Raw genomic sequence first — 20,277 nt, 5'->3', positions numbered from 1 at the left:
TAGTTCCGGTTTACTTGTGATAACGACAATAGTCACGAGCCCTTAGGGAGAGTATAGATACGCTAAGATCAGTAGAGCTAACTCAAACCGGCTAATGAATGAAAAGTTGATTAGAAGGGAACAGTAAAACTGTTTCAGATTTTGATCACAACGTCAACAATACAATAACTACAAGATAAGGGATTGAGTTTCTTTAATCTGATAAAGAGCAGAGGGTTTGTTTGACTCGGTTGTCATAGCTACAGTTTAAGTCCTGGTATTATTGCTTCACATTGTTTTCCACGAAAATCCCATTCTAAAGATTAGGCTTAGCTTAGTCAATGTTTAACACCGCTGTTCTGTTTGTCTTTCCACTGTTACAGTACGGACGACGCACACACACACACGCTACTCTACTTGGAGCGTTACACAGCTTCTGAGTAAATCACCACACGTAGAGCGTAGGCTGCTTCCTGCAACCCCACGGCTTTCAGAGGACAGCAACACATGGGATAGCTGGCATGACCTTGAAGGTGTATCGTGTTTCACTGTGAGGAGAGAGAAAGTTCAGAAGGCTTTTATCCTTCACAGACGAACGCATCACTGAAGTCAGAGTGAGTGGACGAGGGACTTAGAAATTAAAGGTATCTGTGAATCGGATGATTCTGGGTTTATGAATCAGTTTCGCAGAAGGGTCGCCGTAGTTTAACGTCCTGTACTTTGGTCTCTCCTGCTTTTCTGTCTGTAGTCTTTCTGGCTCTGCAACATTCGAACCACGCATAGTGATGGCGTCATCTTTGTGTGACATCACAGCGCTACCCTGCCCCTCCCCCTCCTGACATGTCACCTCCCCCTCCCCACTTTGCAGTGCCGTGGGGGCATTTACTTCCTGTTTGGCTTCATGTGGGCGGTGCTCCTGGTTGGACGTTGTGGGCGCTGATGGCAGGAAGCAAAGGTCAAGATCAGGGGTTGTGGGGACAGAGGTCATGACATCAGGGGTCGTAGATTCAGAAGATGGGGGTGAGAGGCTGGCGTTATGGGCCTCGCCCAGTTCTGATGGTTCTGATTCTGAGCCGTGGGCCCTCCTAGGGATGGGGTATCTGGGCTGGCCTCTCTGGGTGGACCGGGGTTGGGGTGGATCCATGTACTGTTTTCTCCAGGGGTAGGAGAGATGTGAGCCTTCCAGGGTCCTGGTTTTGGACCCTAACCCTGAGTATTTCTGTGCTGGTGGATCCACAGAGGAAGCTAGTGCCCACACAGGAGGACAAGGGAGCAGTGTTGCCAGGTACCCAGACTGCAAGGCCTCTACCTCAGGTATCCCTACCTGGGGTGCTGGGGGAGACCACTGGACCACTGCAGCAGAGCAGAGCAGCTCTACCTGCACATAGCTAAGCTCCTGACCTAAGACCTGTACCTTTAATTCCTTATCTGAAACCTGTGCCTTGACCTCCTGACCTGTAACCTGTGCCTTGAGCTCCAGACCTGAAACTTTAACTTCACTGTCTTGATCAGGATCCTGATTTTCCTGATGTGAAGCCTGTACCACCACTTCCTGACCCACTGAGGCCTTAACTTCAATGTTTTCACTCTGAACCTTTAGCTCCTTGTTCAATTCTGAACCATGGCCTTCTCGTCTTTGACCTGAGCTAACAACCTTTTCTTGGTTCGTACCCAGAGTATCTACCTGTTGGTTCGTACCCAGAGTATCTACCTGTTGATTAGCACCCCAAACTTCTACCTCCTTAATTGAATCCTGAATCTGACCTTCAGCTTCTTGATCTGAACCTGGAGCCCTTATCTGCTTATTGACTACAGAGTGACCTTTCACCTTCTGATTCCAGTTCCTCCCTTTTCTGTGTTGAAGTGAATCCTTCAGACCAGCTACTGTCTTCTCTGATCCTCTATCTCCTTCCTGTACTCCATAGGGGTTCTCTTTCCTCTGCTGTCCCCAGCCTTTACTCTTAACCTGTTGCTTCACTGAACTCTGACCTTTGACGGGTTGACCTGGTTGACCTAAGCACTGTTGTACCTCTTCTTCCTGACGACTCACTAATTCGTTGACACGTCCAGATGAGCTGGTACCAGGAGAGGTGCTTTTCTTCTGGCAACTCACGTCACTTCCCCGGTACACCGTCGCCATGGTTTCAAACTTGTCCATTATGGCAGACAGTAGCTTCCCCTTGCCGATTGGTCGGGGTCTTTTCGACGCTCCTCCCACCTGTGTGGCCCCTCCCCTCTCTTTCTGCGTTGCTGCGGCAAACCTGGCCAGCACATCCTTAACAGTGTTTCCCTTTCTCACTCCACGTCCTGTTTTGGGAATGCAGCCCTCAACCTGTCCACTAGGGGTCTCTCTGCCATGGCTCTGGCTGCCACAGCCTCCTCCTCCACCCCCTCTGGAGGACAGTGCCAGGGCCCCCACCTCCCGGCGGTGAGTGAGCGGAGGGTTGGGGGTGTTCCTCAGGAACTTGGCCTGGAGAAGCTGGAAGGAGGTGAGGCGTCTTGAGACGTCGCTCCCTGCTGGTCGACCTCCACACCTGCTGAACTGGGGCACCTTCAACCCCACACTGACCTCCAGCCCTAACCTCTCAGGGGGCCTCGCGGTTGGGCTCCGGCCGGGCAGGTCCTGGGTTAGGTAGTGGAGCAGGCTCTCCAGAACCCCTCTGAGCTCCGGGCGGGTCGTCCGGTCCCAAACCAGCCTCCTCAGGGTTCTGGTGTCCACAATGAGGCCTGATGGCCCTGCATTCGCTGCTCTCTCTGCTCTGTAGGGAAACATAAGGGCCTAGCTTTGTTCTCAGGACAGAACAGGGAACATAGAAATATAATCTAGATTGTATTTCTGTAACGGAAACATCCTGTGATAGGGCTTACTAACCTCGACCATCTCTGTACTATAACAACCTCTACCATCTCTGTACAACTATAACCTCTACCATCTCTGTACTACTATAACCTCTATCATCTCTGTACTACTATAACCTCTATCATCTCTGTACTACTATAACCTCTATCATCTCTGTACTACTATAACCTCTATCATCTCTGTACTACTATAACCTCTATCATCTCTGTACTACTATAACCTCTATCATCTCTGTACTACTATAACCTCTACCATCTCTGTACTACTATAACCTCTACCATCTCTGTACTACTATAACCTCTATCATCTCTGCACTACTATAACCTCTACCATCTCTGTACTACTATAACCTCTATCATCTCTGTACTACTATAACCTCTACCATCTCTGTACTACTATAACCTCTACCATCTCTGTACTACTATAACCTCTATCATCTCTGTACTACTATAACCTCTACCATCTCTGTACTATAACCTCTACCATCTCTGTACTACTATAACCTCTATCATCTCTGCACTACTATAACCTCTACCATCTCTGCACTACTATAACCTCTATCATCTCTGCACTACTATAACCTCTACCATCTCTGTACTACTATAACCTCTACCATCTCTGTACTATAACCTCTACCATCTCTGTACTACTATAACCTCTATCATCTCTGCACTACTATAACCTCTATCATCTCTGTACTACTATAACCTCTACCATCTCTGTACTACTATAACCTCTACCATCTCTGTACTACTATAACCTCTACCATCTCTGTACTATAACCTCTATCATCTCTGTACTATAACCTCTACCATCTCTGTACTACTATAACCTCTACCATCTCTGTACTACTATAACCTCTATCATCTCTGTACTATAACATCTACCATCTCTGTACTACTATAACCTCTACCATCTCTGTACTACTATAACCTCTACCATCTCTGTACTACTATAACCTCTATCATCTCTGTACTACTATAACCTCTATCATCTCTGTACTATAACCTCTACCATCTCTGTACTATAACCTCTACCATCTCTATACTACTATAACCTCTACCATCTCTGTACTATAACCTCTATCATCTCTGTACTATAACCTCTACCATCTCTGTACTATAACCTCTACCATCTCTGTACTATAACCTCTACCATCTCTATACTATAACCTCTACCATCTCTGTACTATAACCTCTACCATCTCTGTACTATAACCTCTACCACCTCTACCATCTCTGTACTATAACCTCTACCATCTCTGTACTATAACCTCTACCATCTCTATACTATAACCTCTACCATCTCTATACTATAACCTCTACCATCTCTGTACTATAACCTCTACCATCTCTGTACTATAACCTCTACCATCTCTGTACTATAACCTCTACCATCTCTGTACTATAACCTCTACCATGGACAATGAATTCTTTATACATGACAGAATATTCATTCCGTGTTCAGTACATTAGCTGCAGCATCAGATTTGGAGATGACTTAGAGTTCCAGTGAGTGTTCTAGCAGTGTAGAATTGATGTGTAACAGAGACTGTGTAGTTGATCTGTAACAGGTTGATCTGTAGCAGGGACTGTGTAGTTGATCTGTAACAGGGACTGTTTAGTTGATCTATATCAGGTTGATGTGTAGCAGGGACTGTTTAGTTGATCTGTAGCAGGGACTGTTTAGTTGATCTATAACAGGTTGATCTGTAACAGGGACTGTTTAGTTGATCTATATCAGGTTGATGTGTAGCAGGGACTGTTTAGTTGATCTATATCAGGTTGATGTGTAACAGGGACTGTTTAGTTGCTGTGTAACAGGGACTGTTTAGTTGATCTATAACAGGGAAGTGGGGTTAAGTAGAGAAGAGAGAGAAACAGACTATTGCATCGTTTCCTAGGAACGGTGGAATGGTGGTTTCTAGGGTCCTGGTACGGTGAGGTGGCTATGTCCCAATTATCTCTCCTGCCTCCCAGAGTGTGCACTTGTTCACTTCCCTTCACTGATTTGAAAGGAAATGACTGGTAAAAGAAATATGGTGGTGGAGTGCACACTTCAGCAGAAAGGAGATATTATTGGGACACGTCACCGGTGTTAGTTAGGATTGACCTCTGACCTCTACAGCATTATAAAGACAGTAGCAAAGAGAGACGCGGACCTCAGAGGTAATTTATAGATATTTACTTTAATCTGATAATAACACGATTATTATCATGACACTCGTGGTGAATCCACAGCTGACAATAATAAACCAAAACATGAGACGAGTGCAAATAACAGACTAAGAGTGGATCCCAAATAGCACTACCTTTGACCTGGGCACATAGGGTTCGGGTCAAAAGTAGTGCACTATATAGGGAACATATACAATATGGGGGGGGGGGGGGGGGGGGGGGCAGACTAATAACAAGCCTGTAAGTTTAAATCACATTTACACAGGACCATCTTCTTTGTCTCCAATCACATGTTTTAAACCCAGGACTGGTGTGTGTACAGTAGGTAGGGATGTTAGTGGATCCACGTTCATCTATAGATGAGAACACCTGGGGCCTCTGGAATCTATGGAATTGTTACATCACAGATCCGGTTTCGGAGTTCCAATGCTGATTCTGATTCAGTTCCACATGAATGACTTTAGTTTTTATTTTTTTAAACAAAACACTTTATGGAACAGGAAAGGGAACGGAACTATTCCAGAGACCCCAGCAGGAGCAGTTGAGAGAGGGAGACAGAGAGGAGGGTACAGGCCGGGCTAGGGGGGCTCTAGTGCTGTGGGATGGGTAGGTAGCAGAGGAGGCTGGTAGGAGGAGATATAGAAGGACAGGCTCATTGTAATGGCTGGAATGGAATAAATGGAACCGTGTCAAGCATATGTATTCCCCTTCATCCATTACAATGAGCCGTCTTCCTATAGCTCCTCCCACCAGCCTCCACTTGGTAGGTAGGTGAGCAGCCAGTAGCTAGCCATGGTGGAGTCATTCATGTGTAGTTCCTATGTCGGCCAGAAGAGGGCGGTGTGGGCAGGGTGGTGGTGTTACTTCTCTGTGCTCCTCTCTGCGGAGGCTGCCTTGTACAGTTCGGCTCCGAGCTCCTCTAGCCGCGTGCGTCGGTCCACATCCTGGTGCAGCCCTTCAGGGACCTGGGACAGGCCGAACAGGAGACCGTACAGACAGCCTGCTATCAGCCCTGTGGCACTGCTCTCCCCTGGGGGACACAATAACTAGGTCAGAGAAGATACTAATGGCAAGGACACACAACACACACACACAAATAAATATACAAACACAACAAGAACACACACACACTTACCAACACAACTCTTATATAAACTACTTACACAGACAACAAACCAATGCACACACACACACACACACACACACACACACACACACACACACACACACACACACACACCCCACCTCCGTGGAACATGGCGCGGCGGCAGAGCTGGGTCCAGTCGGAGCCTGAGGCCAGGAGAGCATCGTAGGCTATCATGGGAGCATCATGACCCCTCCGTCCAGCCCGGCCCTCTGAGCTCCAGCGCTTATACACCTAGAGAGAGGAGATCACACCTGAGTTAAATACTTCTACACCTGTAGAGAGGAGAACACACCTGAGTTAAATACTTCTACACCTGTAGAGAGGAGAACACACCTGAGTTAAATACTTCTACACCTGTAGAGAGTAGAACACACCTGAGTTAAATACTTCTACACCTGTAGAGAGGAGAACACACCTGAGTTAAATACTTCTATACCTGTAGAGAGGAGAACACACCTGAGTTAAATACTTCTACACCTGTAGAGAGGAGAACACACCTGAGTTAAATACTTCTACACCTGTAGAGAGGAGAACACACCTGAGTTAAATACTTCTACACCTGTAGAGAGGAGAACACACCTGAGTTAAATACTTCTACACCTGGAGAGAGGAGAACACACCTGAGTTAAATACTTCTACACCTGGAGAGAGTAGAACACACCTGAGTTAAATACTTCTACACCTGTAGAGAGGAGAACACACCTGAGTTAAATACTTCTACACCTGGAGAGAGTAGAACACACCTGAGTTAAATACTTCTACACCTGGAGAGAGTAGAACACACCTGAGTTAAATACTTCTACACCTGGAGAGAGTAGAACACACCTGAGTTAAATACTTCTACACCTGTAGAGAGGAGAACACACCTGAGTTAAATACTTCTATACCTGTAGAGAGTAGAACACACCTGAGTTAAATACTTCTACACCTGTAGAGAGGAGAACACACCTGAGTTAAATACTTCTATACCTGTAGAGAGTAGAACACACCTGAGTTAAATACTTCTACACCTGTAGAGAGGAGAACACACCTGAGTTAAATACTTCTACACCTGTAGAGAGGAGAACACACCTGAGTTAAATACTTCTACACCTGGAGAGAGGAGAACACACCTGAGTTAAATACTTCTACACCTGGAGAGAGTAGAACACACCTGAGTTAAATACTTCTACACCTGTAGAGAGGAGAACACACCTGAGTTAAATACTTCTACACCTGTAGAGAGGAGAACACACCTGAGTTAAATACTTCTACACCTGTAGAGAGGAGAACACACCTGAGTTAAATACTTCTACACCTGTAGAGAGGAGAACACACCTGAGTTAAATACTTCTACACCTGTAGAGAGGAGAACCCACCTGAGTTAAATACTTCTACACCTGTAGAGAGGAGAACACACCTGAGTTAAATACTTCTACACCTGTAGAGAGGAGAACACACCTGAGTTAAATACTTCTACACCTGTAGAGAGGAGAACACACCCGAGTTAAATACATCTGTTAAATATCTTTAAATATCCAGTTTGCCAGGTAGAATGAAACCAATGGATGACCTTGTCTGTCTCCTCAGCGTTGTAGGTGTCAGGAAACAGGGGCTTGTTCTGCCCCTCCTCCTCCACGCCTCTCTCCTCCAGGTAGAACTGCCACTTAGCCTCGAAGTAGAACCACTTCTCCTGGTACTCTGCAGTGGACACAACATAAACCACCATTTAATCACACACACACACACACACACACACACACAGTCACACACACACACAGTCACACACACACACACACACCTGCCATGTGGCGTATGGTCTTCTTACAGTACTCCTCGGCCTTGGGGATGACCTTCATGAGGTCGCGACCCCAGGTCACCAGCGGTTTGCCCTGCACCGCGTACGATGCAAACAGAGCCGTGGTCAGAGAGCCCAGGAAACCTGTTGGAATCAGCCAGGTCACTGTTATGTCATTATAGATGGTAAACCCAGTGAACCTGCTCCCAGACCTGTTGGAATCAGCCAGGTCACTGTTATGTCATTATAGATGGTAAACCCAGTGAACCTGCTCCCAGACCTGTTGGAATCAGCCAGGTCACTGTTATGTCATTATAGATGGTAAACCCAGTGAACCTGCTCCCAGACCTGTTGGAATCAGCCAGGTCACTGTTATGTCATTATAGATGGTAAACCCAGTGAACCTGCTCCCAGACCTGTTGGAATCAGCCAGGTCACTGTTATGTCATTATAGATGGTAAACCCAGTGAACCTGCTCCCAGACCTGTTGGAATCAGCCAGGTCACTGTCATGTCATTATAGATGGTAAACCCAGTGAACCTGCTCCCAGACCTGTTGGAATCAGCCAGGTCACTGTCATGTCATTATAGATGGTAAACCCAGTGAACCTGCTCCCAGACCTGTTGGAATCAGCCAGGTCACTGTCATGTCATTATAGATGGTAAACCCAGTGAACCTGCTCCCAGACCTGTTGGAATCAGCCAGGTCACTGTTATGTCATTATAGATGGTAATACCAGGTAAGCCCAGTGAACCTGCTCCCAGACCTGTTGGAATCAGCCAGGTCACTGTTATGTCATTATAGATGGTCAACTAAGTGAACCTGCTCCCAGACCTGTTGGAATCAGCCAGGTCACTATTATGTCATTATAGATGGTAAACCCAGTGAACCTGCTCCCAGACCTGTTGCTGTTGTCTTGCCTATAGGAGTTGGTAAGACACTAACCTCGTCCCCAGGCTAATCACTAGAGCAAGACAGCACAAACAGATGTGGGACCAGGCTAGTTAAATAGCAGGCTAAACTATAATGTCTAGCCTATGGTACCTGTAGGGTGGTTGTGGGTCATGGTACCTGTAGGGTGGTTGTGGGTCATGGTACCTGTAGGGTGGTTGTGGGTCATGGTATATGGTACCTGTAGGGTGGTTGTGGGTCATGGTATATGGTACCTGTAGGGCGGTTGTGGGTCATGGTGATTGGTACCTGTAGGGTGGTTGTGGGTCATGGTACCTGTAGGGTGGTTGTGGGTCATGGTGTATGGTACCTGTAGGGTGGTTGTGGGTCATGGTATATGGTACCTGTAGGGTGGTTGTGGGTCATGGTGTATGGTACCTGTAGGGTGGTTGTGGGTCATGGTACCTGTAGGGTGGTTGTGGGTCATGGTGTATGGTACCTGTAGGGTGGTTGTGGGTCATGGTACCTGTAGGGTGGTTGTGGGTCATGGTATATGGTACCTGTAGGGTGGTTGTGGGTCATGGTACCTGTAGGGTGGTTGTGGGTCATGGTACCTGTAGGGTGGTTGTGGGTCATGGTACCTGTAGGGTGGTTGTGGGTCATGGTACCTGTAGGGTGGTTGTGGGTCATGGTACCTGTAGGGTGGTTGTGGGTCATGGTACCTGTAGGGTGGTTGTGGGTCATGGTACCTGTAGGGTGGTTGTGGGTCATGGTGTATGGTACCTGTAGGGTGGTTGTGGGTCATGGTATATGGTACCTGTAGGGTGGTTGTGGGTCATGGTACCTGTAGGGTGGTTGTGGGTCATGCGCCCCGTCTCAATGCTGACCTCCACTAGGTTGTCTAGCCTCTCAGGCTGCCAGTACTTCATCCCCACACACATGGCCTTGGTGGCTGCTCCAAACCCAGAACCTGGAGAGAACCCGTCAGAACAATGACCACATGGAGAGAATCCATCAGAACAATGACCACATGGAGAGAACCCACCAGAACATTGACCACATGGATAGAACCCACCAGAACATTGACCACATGGAGAGAACCCACCAGAACATTGACCACATGGAGAGACAAAGAGAGAGACTGCACATGTGCACGTTGAACTCAACACTACTAAACCATGTCACCATCAGACCTCACACATATGTTGTGACCTCTGACCTTTCTCATTGAAGGGCGTGTGCCAGGCAAGCAGGAAGTTGTTGGGTTTGAGGTGAGCACATCCCTCCACGGTGGCTGGGTCAGGAGGGCGACCCTGGAGAGACACCATGGCCTCAACATACACCCTGACCAGCTCCCTGTAGAGATCCTCCAAACACCAGTAGTCTGGAACAACACAGCGTAGTTAACGCACCACAGTTTACACACAGCATAGTTACCGCACCACAGTTTACACACAGCATAGTTACCGCACCACAGTTTACACACAGCATAGTTAACACACCACAGTTTACACACAGCATAGTTAACACACCACAGTTTACACACAGCATAGTTACCACACCACAGTTTACACACAGCATAGTTAACACACCACAGTTTACACACAGCATAGTTAACGTACCACAGTTTACACACAGCATAGTTAACACACCACAGTTTACACACAGCATAGTTACCACAGCATAGTTTACACACAGCGTAGTTAACACACCACAGTTTACACACAGCATAGTTAACGCACCACAGTTTACACACAGCATAGTTAACACACCACAGTTTACACACAGCATAGTTACCGCACCACAGTTTACACACAGCATAGTTACCACACCACAGTTTACACACAGCATAGTTACCACACCACAGTTTACACACAGCATGGTTAACACACCACAGTTTACACAACAGCACAGTTAACACACCACAGTTTACACAACAGCACAGTTAACACACCACAGTTTACACACAGCATAGTTACCGCACCACAGTTTACACACAGCATAGTTAACACACCACAGTTTACACAACAGCACAGTTAACACACCACAGTTTACACACCACAGTTTACACACAGCATAGTTACCGCACCACAGTTTACACAACAGCACAGTTACCGCACCACAGTTTACACAACAGCATAGTTAACACACCACAGTTTACACAACAGCATAGTTAACACACCACAGTTTACACAACAGCATAGTTAACACACCACAGTTTACACAACAGCACAGTAAACAACTGCAAATCGATCAGTCTGGAAGCTTGTCATTAAATACACTTGCAAAGGGCCAACTATGCTGCACACTGTGAAAAGTTAACATACATTCTCTCTCTCACACACACACACACACACACACACACACACACACACACACACACACACACACACACACACACACACACACACACAGGTTGGGAGTCAGACACTGTCTGTCCGTGGGGGCTGTGGCATGTTTGCCGTACCAGCCAGATGAGAGTCTATGTTTAGATGTTCAGCCTGCTGTGCTTAGATTATACCATGTGATCTGCTGGGGGGGGGGGGGGTGGGGGTGGGGCTCCACACGTGTGAGTCATGGGTTTGTGCATATGCTTTTGTGTGTGTCATTTGTGTGGTGTGTGTGTGTGTCATTGTCACCTCTGATTCAGGAGCAGAGGGCTTTGGGCTCAGGGACTCAGGATACACACCCAGGACAGGGAGGAACCAGACAGGTGTCAGGGAGAGAGGGGTGGGCCCAGACCGGTGTCAGGGAGAGAGGGGTGGGCCCAGACCGGTGTCAGGGAGAGAGGGGTGGGCCCAGACCGGTGTCAGGGAGAGAGGGGTGGGCCCAGACCGGTGTCAGGGAGAGAGGGGTGGGCTGTTCCAGTCAGTGTGGGAGTAAAGAAGAGGAGTGATGGGTGATTTTACTGGTGACCAAGTATCTGAATGAAAATCATTCCTTCCACCTTCTCATCCTAGTTTACCAGACAAGACAAGCGGTGTGAATACCCTTCTCTACACGGTCTACCTCCTAAATAGAACCCTATTCTCTACACTGTCTACCTCCTAAATAGAACCCTATTCTCTACACTGTCTACCTCCTAAATAGAACCCTATTCACTACACTGTCTACCTCCTAAATAGAACCCTATTCTCTACACTGTCTACCCCCTAAATAGAACCCTATTCTCTACACTGTCTACCTCCTAAATAGAACCCTATTCTCTACACTGTCTACCTCCTAAATAGAACCCTATTCACTACACTGTCTACCTCCTAAATAGAACCCTATTCTGTACACTGTCTACCTCATAAATAGAACCCTATTCTGTACACTGTCTACCTCCTAAATAGAACCCTATTCACTAAAACTGTCTACCTCCTAAATAGAAGCCTATTCACTACACTGTCTACCTCCTAAATAGAACCCTATTCTGTACACTGTCTACCTCCTAAATAGAACCCTATTCACTACACCATCTACCTCCTAAATAGAACCCTCTTCTCTACACCGTCTACCTCCTAAATAGAACCCTATTCTCTACACTGTCTACCTCCTAAATAGAACCCTATTCTCTACACTGTCTACCTCCTAAATAGAACCCTATTCTCTACACCGTCTACCTCCTAAATAGAACCATATTCTCTACACCGTCTACCTCCTAAATAGAACCCTATTCTCTACACCGTCTACCTCCTAAATAGAACCCTATTCTGTACACCGTCTACCTCCTAAATAGAACCCGATTCTCTACAGTCTACCTCCTAAATTGAACCCTCTTCTCTACACTGTCTGGCTCCTAAATGGCACCCTCTATTATAGTGCATTACTTTTGACCAGGGCCCATGTGGCTCGGGTCAAACGTAGTGCACCATGTGGAATAGGCCCCAGTCAGAAATAGTGGACTATGGGAAAAGGGTGCCATTTGGAACAGAACCTGTGTTTAGAACCAGTTGTCTGCAATTTAACCGGTCATGTCTGAAGCCCTTTCCCCTTGTTCAAGGACAATTGTTCCTATCCGTCTCTTTTTCATGGTCCTTCGAGCAGGATAGGGTTTGTGTACATCCCTACTTTATCAAGGAGGGGTTTGATGTTGTGTACCTGTTGCTGTTTGACCTATGCTCAGTTACACGTCCGGTTTGATATTCACAAAGCATCTCAAAGTAAGAGCACTGGTCTAGGACCATTTCTCCATGTTAGGTCATAATGAATAAGATAACATGGACAGATAACATCCTTCTCTGGGATGCTTTAAAAATGCATGCCCAGAATCACTGTTCTCGTGATACGTAGGCCGGCCTTAGCTGTAACAGAGGCCTATACTTGCGTGGGCCAAGAGATACATTGACAGCCCCCTCTTCTCTCGGTCTCCTGTGGTATATGGATCAGGGACAGTGTGTATTAAGCGTTTCAGAGTAGGAGTGCTGATCTAGGATCATTTCCTATCTGTCCATTCATTATAATCTAACAAGAAACATGGATACCACATCAGTACTCCTACTCTCAGATGTTTAGTGAATATGGACCCAGATCAGAGTTTATAACCTAGGCCTTTACCTGCGTGGGCCAAGACTAGATAAACTGAAATCTTCCTCCCCTCTTCCTCTCCTCTCCCATCACCCTCCCACCCTCCTTTCCCCCCTCCTCCTCCTCCTCCTCTCCTCTCTTCCTCTCCCCTCCTCTTCTCCTCTCCCATCACCCTCCTCCTCCCCCCTCTCCTCTCCTCCCCCCTCTCCTCTCCTCCCCTCCTCCTCCTCTCCTCCTCCTCTCCCCCTCTCCTCTCCTCCCTCCTACTCTCCCCCTCTCCTCTCCTCCCTCCTCCTGTCCTCCTCTCCTCTCCTCTCTTCCTCTCCCCTCTCCTCCTCTCCCTCCTCCCTTTCTCTCCCCTCCTCCCTCTTCCTGTCCTCCCTCCTCCTCCTCTCCCTTCCTCCTCCTCTCCTCCCTCCTCCTCCTCTCCCTTCCTCCTCCTCTCCTCTCTATGATCTGTGCTATAGATCAGATCTGTATTGTTTGCTTCCAGCCCCTGTCAGTCTCAGTGATTCATGGTGGTTTTCTGGCCTGACTTGGCGAGAGTCCCAAATTACACCCTATTCCTTATATAGTGCACTACATTTAAACCGAGTCTTATGGAGTGTGAGCCTGGTCTAAAGTAGTGCACTACATAGGGAATAGGGTGCCATTTGGGACACATCCCAGGCTGGGTTGTTGGAATGCGGCTCAGCAGCAGGCTTATCCGTAAGTCTGTCATCTCTCTACAGGAGCACTGCTGGCTTTGAACACAATCCCAAGGCCAAATACCATACAGGATCCCCAAGGGGGAGAGCCACTGTGATGTGATGAGACCTGGTCCCTCTGTTGTTCTCCTCTCTGCCCGAGGACAGGCTCATGTTCTCCTCCCTAGTTCTATTTTGGACTCATCTGATCTGGCAGCTCCAGACGTCCAGGCCAGCGGTCGGTAGGTGACATGTGTGTTGTCCTGTCAGGCTGTCCACCTATAGAACTCCAGCCTGGTCCCAGATCTGTTCCTGTTGTCTTGCTAACTCCCAGTTGTGTAAAGTACTTCAAGTAAAAAATACTTGAAAGTACTACTTAAGTAGTCTGTACTTTAATTGACTATTTATATTTTTGACAACTTTTACATCACTACATTCCTAAAGGAAATTATAAACTTTTTACGACTTACATTTTGAATGCTTAGCAGGACAGAAAAATGGTCTAATTCACACACATCCCTACTGCCTCTGATATTTTAGCAAATACATTTATTTTTGAAACTGAAGTATATTTAAAACCAAATACTTTTATACTTTTACTCCAGTAGTATTTTACTGGGTGACTTTCACTTTTACTTGAGTCATTTTCTATTAAGGTATCATTACTTTTACCTAAGTGTGACAGTAAGGTACTTTTTCCACCACTATTAACTCCTCTGGTCTTGCTAATTCCATTGCCATGACCATAGGAGTTGGCAAGACAGCACAAACAGATCTGGGGACCAGGCTAGCCTCCTCTGATGAAGAGATGAAGAGCAGATGTGATGACATGTGAAGGTGTTTGGGATTACGGCCTGCGCTGAGTCATTTCTGACTGCTATAGGGATTATGGTGTCGGCCAGGCATTGTCCGGAAGAAATATGTCCCATTGAGTGATTAGGAGTTTCCACAGACTGCTATTCTCGTCTCTCTGTAAAATCAGACTGGACAGGTGTGTGTGTGTGTGTGTGTGTGTGTGTGTGTGAGATTGAGGAGATAGGAGGTTTAGGTGGGTGAAGCGAGTGAATGTGTCAGTGTGAATGAGAGAAACACCAAACTACTGGTGCTCTCACTGTCTCTGAGAGCTCTACAATGCATGGCAATCATTCTATTGCTATTCTATTTTAGTTCCCGTTACTCGTTTCCTTTACTAGGCTTACACAGTATCATAGAAGGTCATGAAGTGATAATATCGTTGGAACCAATGAGGAAGTACTATTGATTGGTCAATGTTACTATTTAGTTAGTATACATCCCTTCTCGCATGGTCAACTAGCACCAACCCTCCATGTCCCCTAACCCTCCAGGTCCCCTAACCCTCCATGTCCCCTAACCCTCCAGGTCCCCTAACCCTCCATGTCCCCTAACCCTCCATGTCCCCTAACCCTCCATGTCTCCTAACCCTCCAGGTCCCCTAACCCTCCATGTCCCCTAACCCCCATCTACCCATCCACCATCTTCTAACCTCCGTGGGTATGTCCTGGCCTCACCTGTGATGAGGGCCTCAGCGGTGGTCATGTGCATCAGGGCTCCGTCGCTGAGGGGCCAATTGTCAGGGTCCAGTTTCAGAGCCCCAAGGCCCCCCAGAGAGGCCAGCTCTTCCTGGATCTGTGTCCCAGAGGGGCAGCTCTCCCAGCGGCCCTTACGGTAGCCCAGGGCGTCCCCCACCCCCGCTAGGACCATCCCAGCCTGGAACTTCTCCATGAGGGTTCGGGTTCAGATGCCCACCAACCCGGACTAAAGCAAAGGATGGGCTGTAATGTAGGTTTCAATAGGAAGACCGACCGACTGACGCAGCTAGAGAACACAGGCTCCAGGAGGACAGTCTCTCTACAGGTTAGAGAGAACACAGGCTCCAGGTAGACAGTCTCTCTACAGGTTAGAGAGAACACAGGCTCCAGGTAGACAGTATCTCTACAGGTTATAGAGGACACAGGCTCTAGGTAGACAGAGTCTATAGACAACACAGGCTCCAGGTAGACAGAGTCTCTCAGAAACAGTCTGACTCCCAAGACACTATAGTCCTCTTCTAGAAGCCTGAGATAGTGTTCCTCTGGTTAAACAGACAGAGCTTCTAGAAGTCTGAGATAATGTTCCTCTGGTTAAACAGACAGAGCTTCTAGAAGCCTGAGATAGTGTTCCTCTGGTTAAACAGACAGAGCTTCTAGAAGTCTGAGATAGTGCTCCTCTGGTTAAACAGACAGAGCTTCTAGAAGCCTGAGATAGTGTTCCTCTGGTTAAACAGACAGAGCTTCTCCTCAGCCTGCTGGCAAACAAAAACAGCCCACTGTCCGTCTGGTCCACCTAGAAGGCTCTCTGACGCCGTCACACGCTGTGTTGCTCTCTGGTCTGGTAATCTAATGGTGTGTCCTTCCTAAACTGGATGGGGACGTGCCGTGGTTGGATCTCTTTTTAACTGTGAACGGTAGCAGTCCAGTTCAGTCCCCACCCCCATAGCTCTGAGCTCCTCTATCAGCCTAATCACCAGTCACTCTCTCTCACTCAGTCTAACACACATCTTTATCAGCAGCCTCTGAGTGTAGAGGCACTGGGCTGTGATCAGGTGTCTCCTAAAAAGGCAATACCCTCGTCCCCAGAACTCCAGGGCTACCGCCAGGGCTGGAGGGTTAGAGGGCTGGAGGGTTAGAGGGCTGGGGAGTTAGAGGGCTGGAGGGTTAGAGGGCTGGGGAGTTAGAGGGCTGGGGAGTTAGAGGGCTGGGGAGTTAGAGGGCTGGGGAGTTAGAGGGCTGGAGGGTTAGAGGGCTGGGGGGTTAGAGGGCTGGGGGGTTAGAGGGCTGGAGGGTTAGAGGGCTGGAGGGTTAGAGGGCTGGGGGGTTAGAGGGCTGGAGGGTTAGAGGGCTGGGGGGTTAGAGGACTGGGTTAGAGGGCTGGGGGGTTAGAGGGCTGGGGGGTTAGAAGGCTGGAGGGTTAGAGGGCTGGAGGGTTAGAGGGCTGGAGGGTTAGAGGGCTGGAGGGTTAGAGGGCTGGAGGGTTAGAGGGCTGGAGGGTTAGAGGGCTGGAGGGTTAGAGGGCTGGGGGGTTAGAGGGCTGGGGGGTTAGAGGGCTGGGGGGTTAGAGGGCTGGGGGGTTAGAGGACTGGAGGGTTAGAGGACTGGAGGGTTAGAGGGCTGGAGGGTTAGAGGGCTGGAGGGTTAGAGGGCTGGAGGGTTAGAGGGCTGGAGGAAGGGAGGATAGGAGGGTTAGAGGGCTGGGGGGTTAGAGGTCTGGAGGGTTAGAGGGCTGGAGGGTTAGAGGGCTGGAGGGTTAGAGGGCTGGGGGGTTAGAAGGCTGGGGGTTAGAGGGCTGGGGGGTTAGAGGACTGGGGGGTTAGAGGGCTGGGGGTTAGAGGACTGGAGGGTTAGAGGGCTGGAGGGTTAGAGGGCTGGAGGGTTAGAGGGCTGGAGGAAGGGAGGATAGGAGGGTTAGAGGGCTGGGGGGTTAGAGGTCTGGAGGGTTAGAGGGCTGGAGGGTTAGAGGGCTGGAGGGTTAGAGGGCTGGAGGGTTAGAGGGCTGGAGGGTTAGAAGGCTGGAGGGTTAGAAGGCTGGGGGGTTAGAGGACTGGAGGGTTAGAGGGCTGGGGGGTTAGAGGGCTGGGGGGTTAGAGGGCTGGGGGGTTAGAGGGCTGGGGGGGTTAGTGGACTGGGGGAATGGTTGGTAGGCTCTGTGTCAGATGGACCAGTAGGTCTAGTGTTGAGACCCCTTCCTTCCTTCCCTCCCTCCCCATTGGGGAAGGATAAGACTGGTGTGTTAATCAGCCCCCCTCCCTTGTTACCCCTCATCACCTCTAAACCCTCTCTCATTCTCACCAACAACAAACCAACCCCCCTCTGCCTCAACCCCTCCCTCACAACCCCCCCCCCCTCCCCCCTCATCCTTAACCTTTGCACCTAAACTGTCCCTAAAAGCGTCCCACCCTCTCATTCTCAACGGTGCTGCCCGTGCGCTCAGAGACGCCATAATGGGACAGAGATAACGTTGTGACCTCTTAACATCTCTGTGTTTTGGGGCACATTCTCTGTGATGCACTAATCTTTATGAAACTTTCAACAGAACAGATGGATCCAAAGTCTCGTTCCCATGTTTTTTGTTAAAAACAACATGCTTTATTGACGGGGGACCTTCCGATGCCAAAACAAAGTCACGCAGAACGTCTCCGTTGCAGAACGATGACACATGTTGTAAATGCTTTTTCTTCCCTCTCAGTGGAAATAATACCGAATATGAGTAAAGCTCAGACAGTCAACACATTGGACACTCTCTCAGCGCGTACCGTAGTGTAGGAGGTTCAGAGGACGTCTCTCTCTCTCTCTCCCTCTTCCATAGTCTCTGTCTTCTCCTGTCGATACACGTCAACACTGAACAGAATGTTTTCATTACCCCCCCCCTCCCAGATGTAAGTGCAATTGTCTAAGAACATGTGGCATAACAGGTGTAACTTAAAACATACCTCCCAAATAGCACCCTATTCCCTACATAGTGCACAACGTTAAGGTGCCATTTGGGAGACAGACGAGGCGCAGCCCAAAATCTCAGGAACATTTCTGGAGAATGAAGCAGAACTCCTGTTACCTGCTGCGTCAGAGGACGTCTGTTACTGAGATGTTCCGTGTGTGTGTGTGTGTAGTAGACGTGTGTGTGTGTGTTTGTGTGTGTAGTAGTAGACGTGTCTCAGTATGGTCTGATGATGTACTATAACCACACAGAGTGTGTGTGTGTGTGTGTGTGTGTGTGTAGTAGACGTGTCTCAGTCTGGTCTGATGATGTACTATAACCACACAGAGTGTGTGTGTGTTTGTGTGTGTAGAAGTAGACGTGTCTCAGTCTGGTCTGATGATGTACTATAACCACACAGAGTGTGTGTGTGTGTGTGTGTGTGTGTGTGTGTGTAGTAGACGTGTCTCAGTCTGGTCTGATGATGTACTATAACCACACAGAGTGTGTGTGTGTGTGTGTGTGTGTGTGTGTGTGTGTAGTAGACGTGTCTCAGTCTGGTCTGATGATGTACTATAACCACACAGAGTGTGTGTGTGTGTGTGTGTGTGTGTGTGTGTGTGTGTGTGTAGTAGACGTGTCTCAGTCTGGTCTGATGATGTACTGTAACATTCACTTCACTGGGCTGGCTAGCAGTAACCCATGACGACCAACCAAAACAACACAAACAACTGAAAGGTTTAAAAACAAAGAACTGGGTGTTGACAAGCATTTCACTGCACCTGCAATAACATCAGCTAAACACGCGTATGTGACCAATAACATTAGATCTGTAGACTGAATACGATTCATAGATTCAACTATGAACAGTGTTGTAGACTGAATACGATTCATAGATTCAACTATGAACTATATACAGTGTTGTAGACTGAATACGATTCATAGATTCAACTATGAACTATATACAGTGTTGTAGACTGAATATGATTCATAGATTCAACTATGAACTATATACAGTGTTGTAGACTGAATATGATTCATAGATTCAACTATGAACTATATACAGTGTTGTAGACTGAATAGGATTCATAGATTCAACTATGAACTATATACAGTGTTGTAGACTGAATACGATTCATAGATTCAACTATGAACTATATACAGTGTTATAGACTGAATATGATTCAACTATGAACTATATAGTGTTGTAGACTGAATACGATTCATAGATTCAACTATGAACTATATACAGTGTTGTAGACTGAATATGATTCATAGATTCAACTATGAACTATATACAGTGTTATAGACTGAATATGATTCAACTATGAACTATATAGTGTTGTAGACTGAATACGATTCATAGATTCAACTATGAACTATATACAGTGTTATAGACTGAATACGATTCATAGATTCAACTATGAACTATATACAGTGTTGTAGACTGAATATGATTCATAGATTCAACTATGAACTATATACAGTGTTGTAGACTGAATACGATTCATAGATTCAACTATGAACTATATACAGTGTTGTAGACTGAATATGATTCATAGATTCAACTATGAACTATATACAGAGTTGTAGACTGAATACGATTCATAGACTCAACTTCCTGTGCGTTGCTTGTGAAAATAAAATAACTGCCAGACCAACAGTCAAGGTCTCTGGTGATGTGAACAGTTACACCCCAAACAAACAAACTCAAATCAAACAGAAAGCTTGGAGACATGGCGCATCCCAAATGGGCCAACCCGTTCCCTATATAGTGCACT

The 20,277-nt window shown here is 47.4% G+C and overlaps 1 protein-coding gene across 5 annotated transcripts; it reads right to left on the bottom strand.

Moving 5' to 3' along the window:
- Positions 1-179: 179 nt before the first annotated feature.
- Positions 180-16,749, bottom strand: LOC110515852. Of its 5 annotated transcripts, XM_036981947.1 has the most exons (9): positions 9,581-9,657; positions 9,297-9,391; positions 9,141-9,235; positions 8,985-9,038; positions 7,944-8,084; positions 7,716-7,843; positions 6,262-6,394; positions 5,881-6,046; positions 180-2,738 (listed from the first exon to the last, which is right to left on the bottom strand). In XM_036981947.1, the coding sequence occupies exons 3-9, from the start codon at positions 9,187-9,189 to the stop codon at positions 611-613; spliced, it is 2,799 nt and encodes a 932-aa protein (XP_036837842.1). In that variant the 5' UTR covers positions 9,190-9,235; positions 9,297-9,391; positions 9,581-9,657; the 3' UTR covers positions 180-610. The 5 variants fall into 5 exon arrangements, with proteins under 5 accessions (XP_036837842.1, XP_036837839.1, XP_036837841.1 ...); XM_036981944.1 differs by lacking the exons at positions 8,985-9,038; positions 9,141-9,235; positions 9,297-9,391; positions 9,581-9,657 and adding exons at positions 9,676-9,801; positions 10,051-10,215; positions 15,556-16,747; XM_036981946.1 differs by having other exon boundaries at positions 9,141-9,391.
- Positions 16,750-20,277: the final 3,528 nt, after the last annotated feature.

This window comes from Oncorhynchus mykiss, chromosome 7 (genome assembly GCF_013265735.2).
Source record: "Oncorhynchus mykiss isolate Arlee chromosome 7, USDA_OmykA_1.1, whole genome shotgun sequence".
NCBI classification, from domain to species: Eukaryota; Metazoa; Chordata; class Actinopteri; order Salmoniformes; family Salmonidae; genus Oncorhynchus; species Oncorhynchus mykiss.
This window is presented reverse-complemented; position numbering and strand designations above follow the sequence as displayed.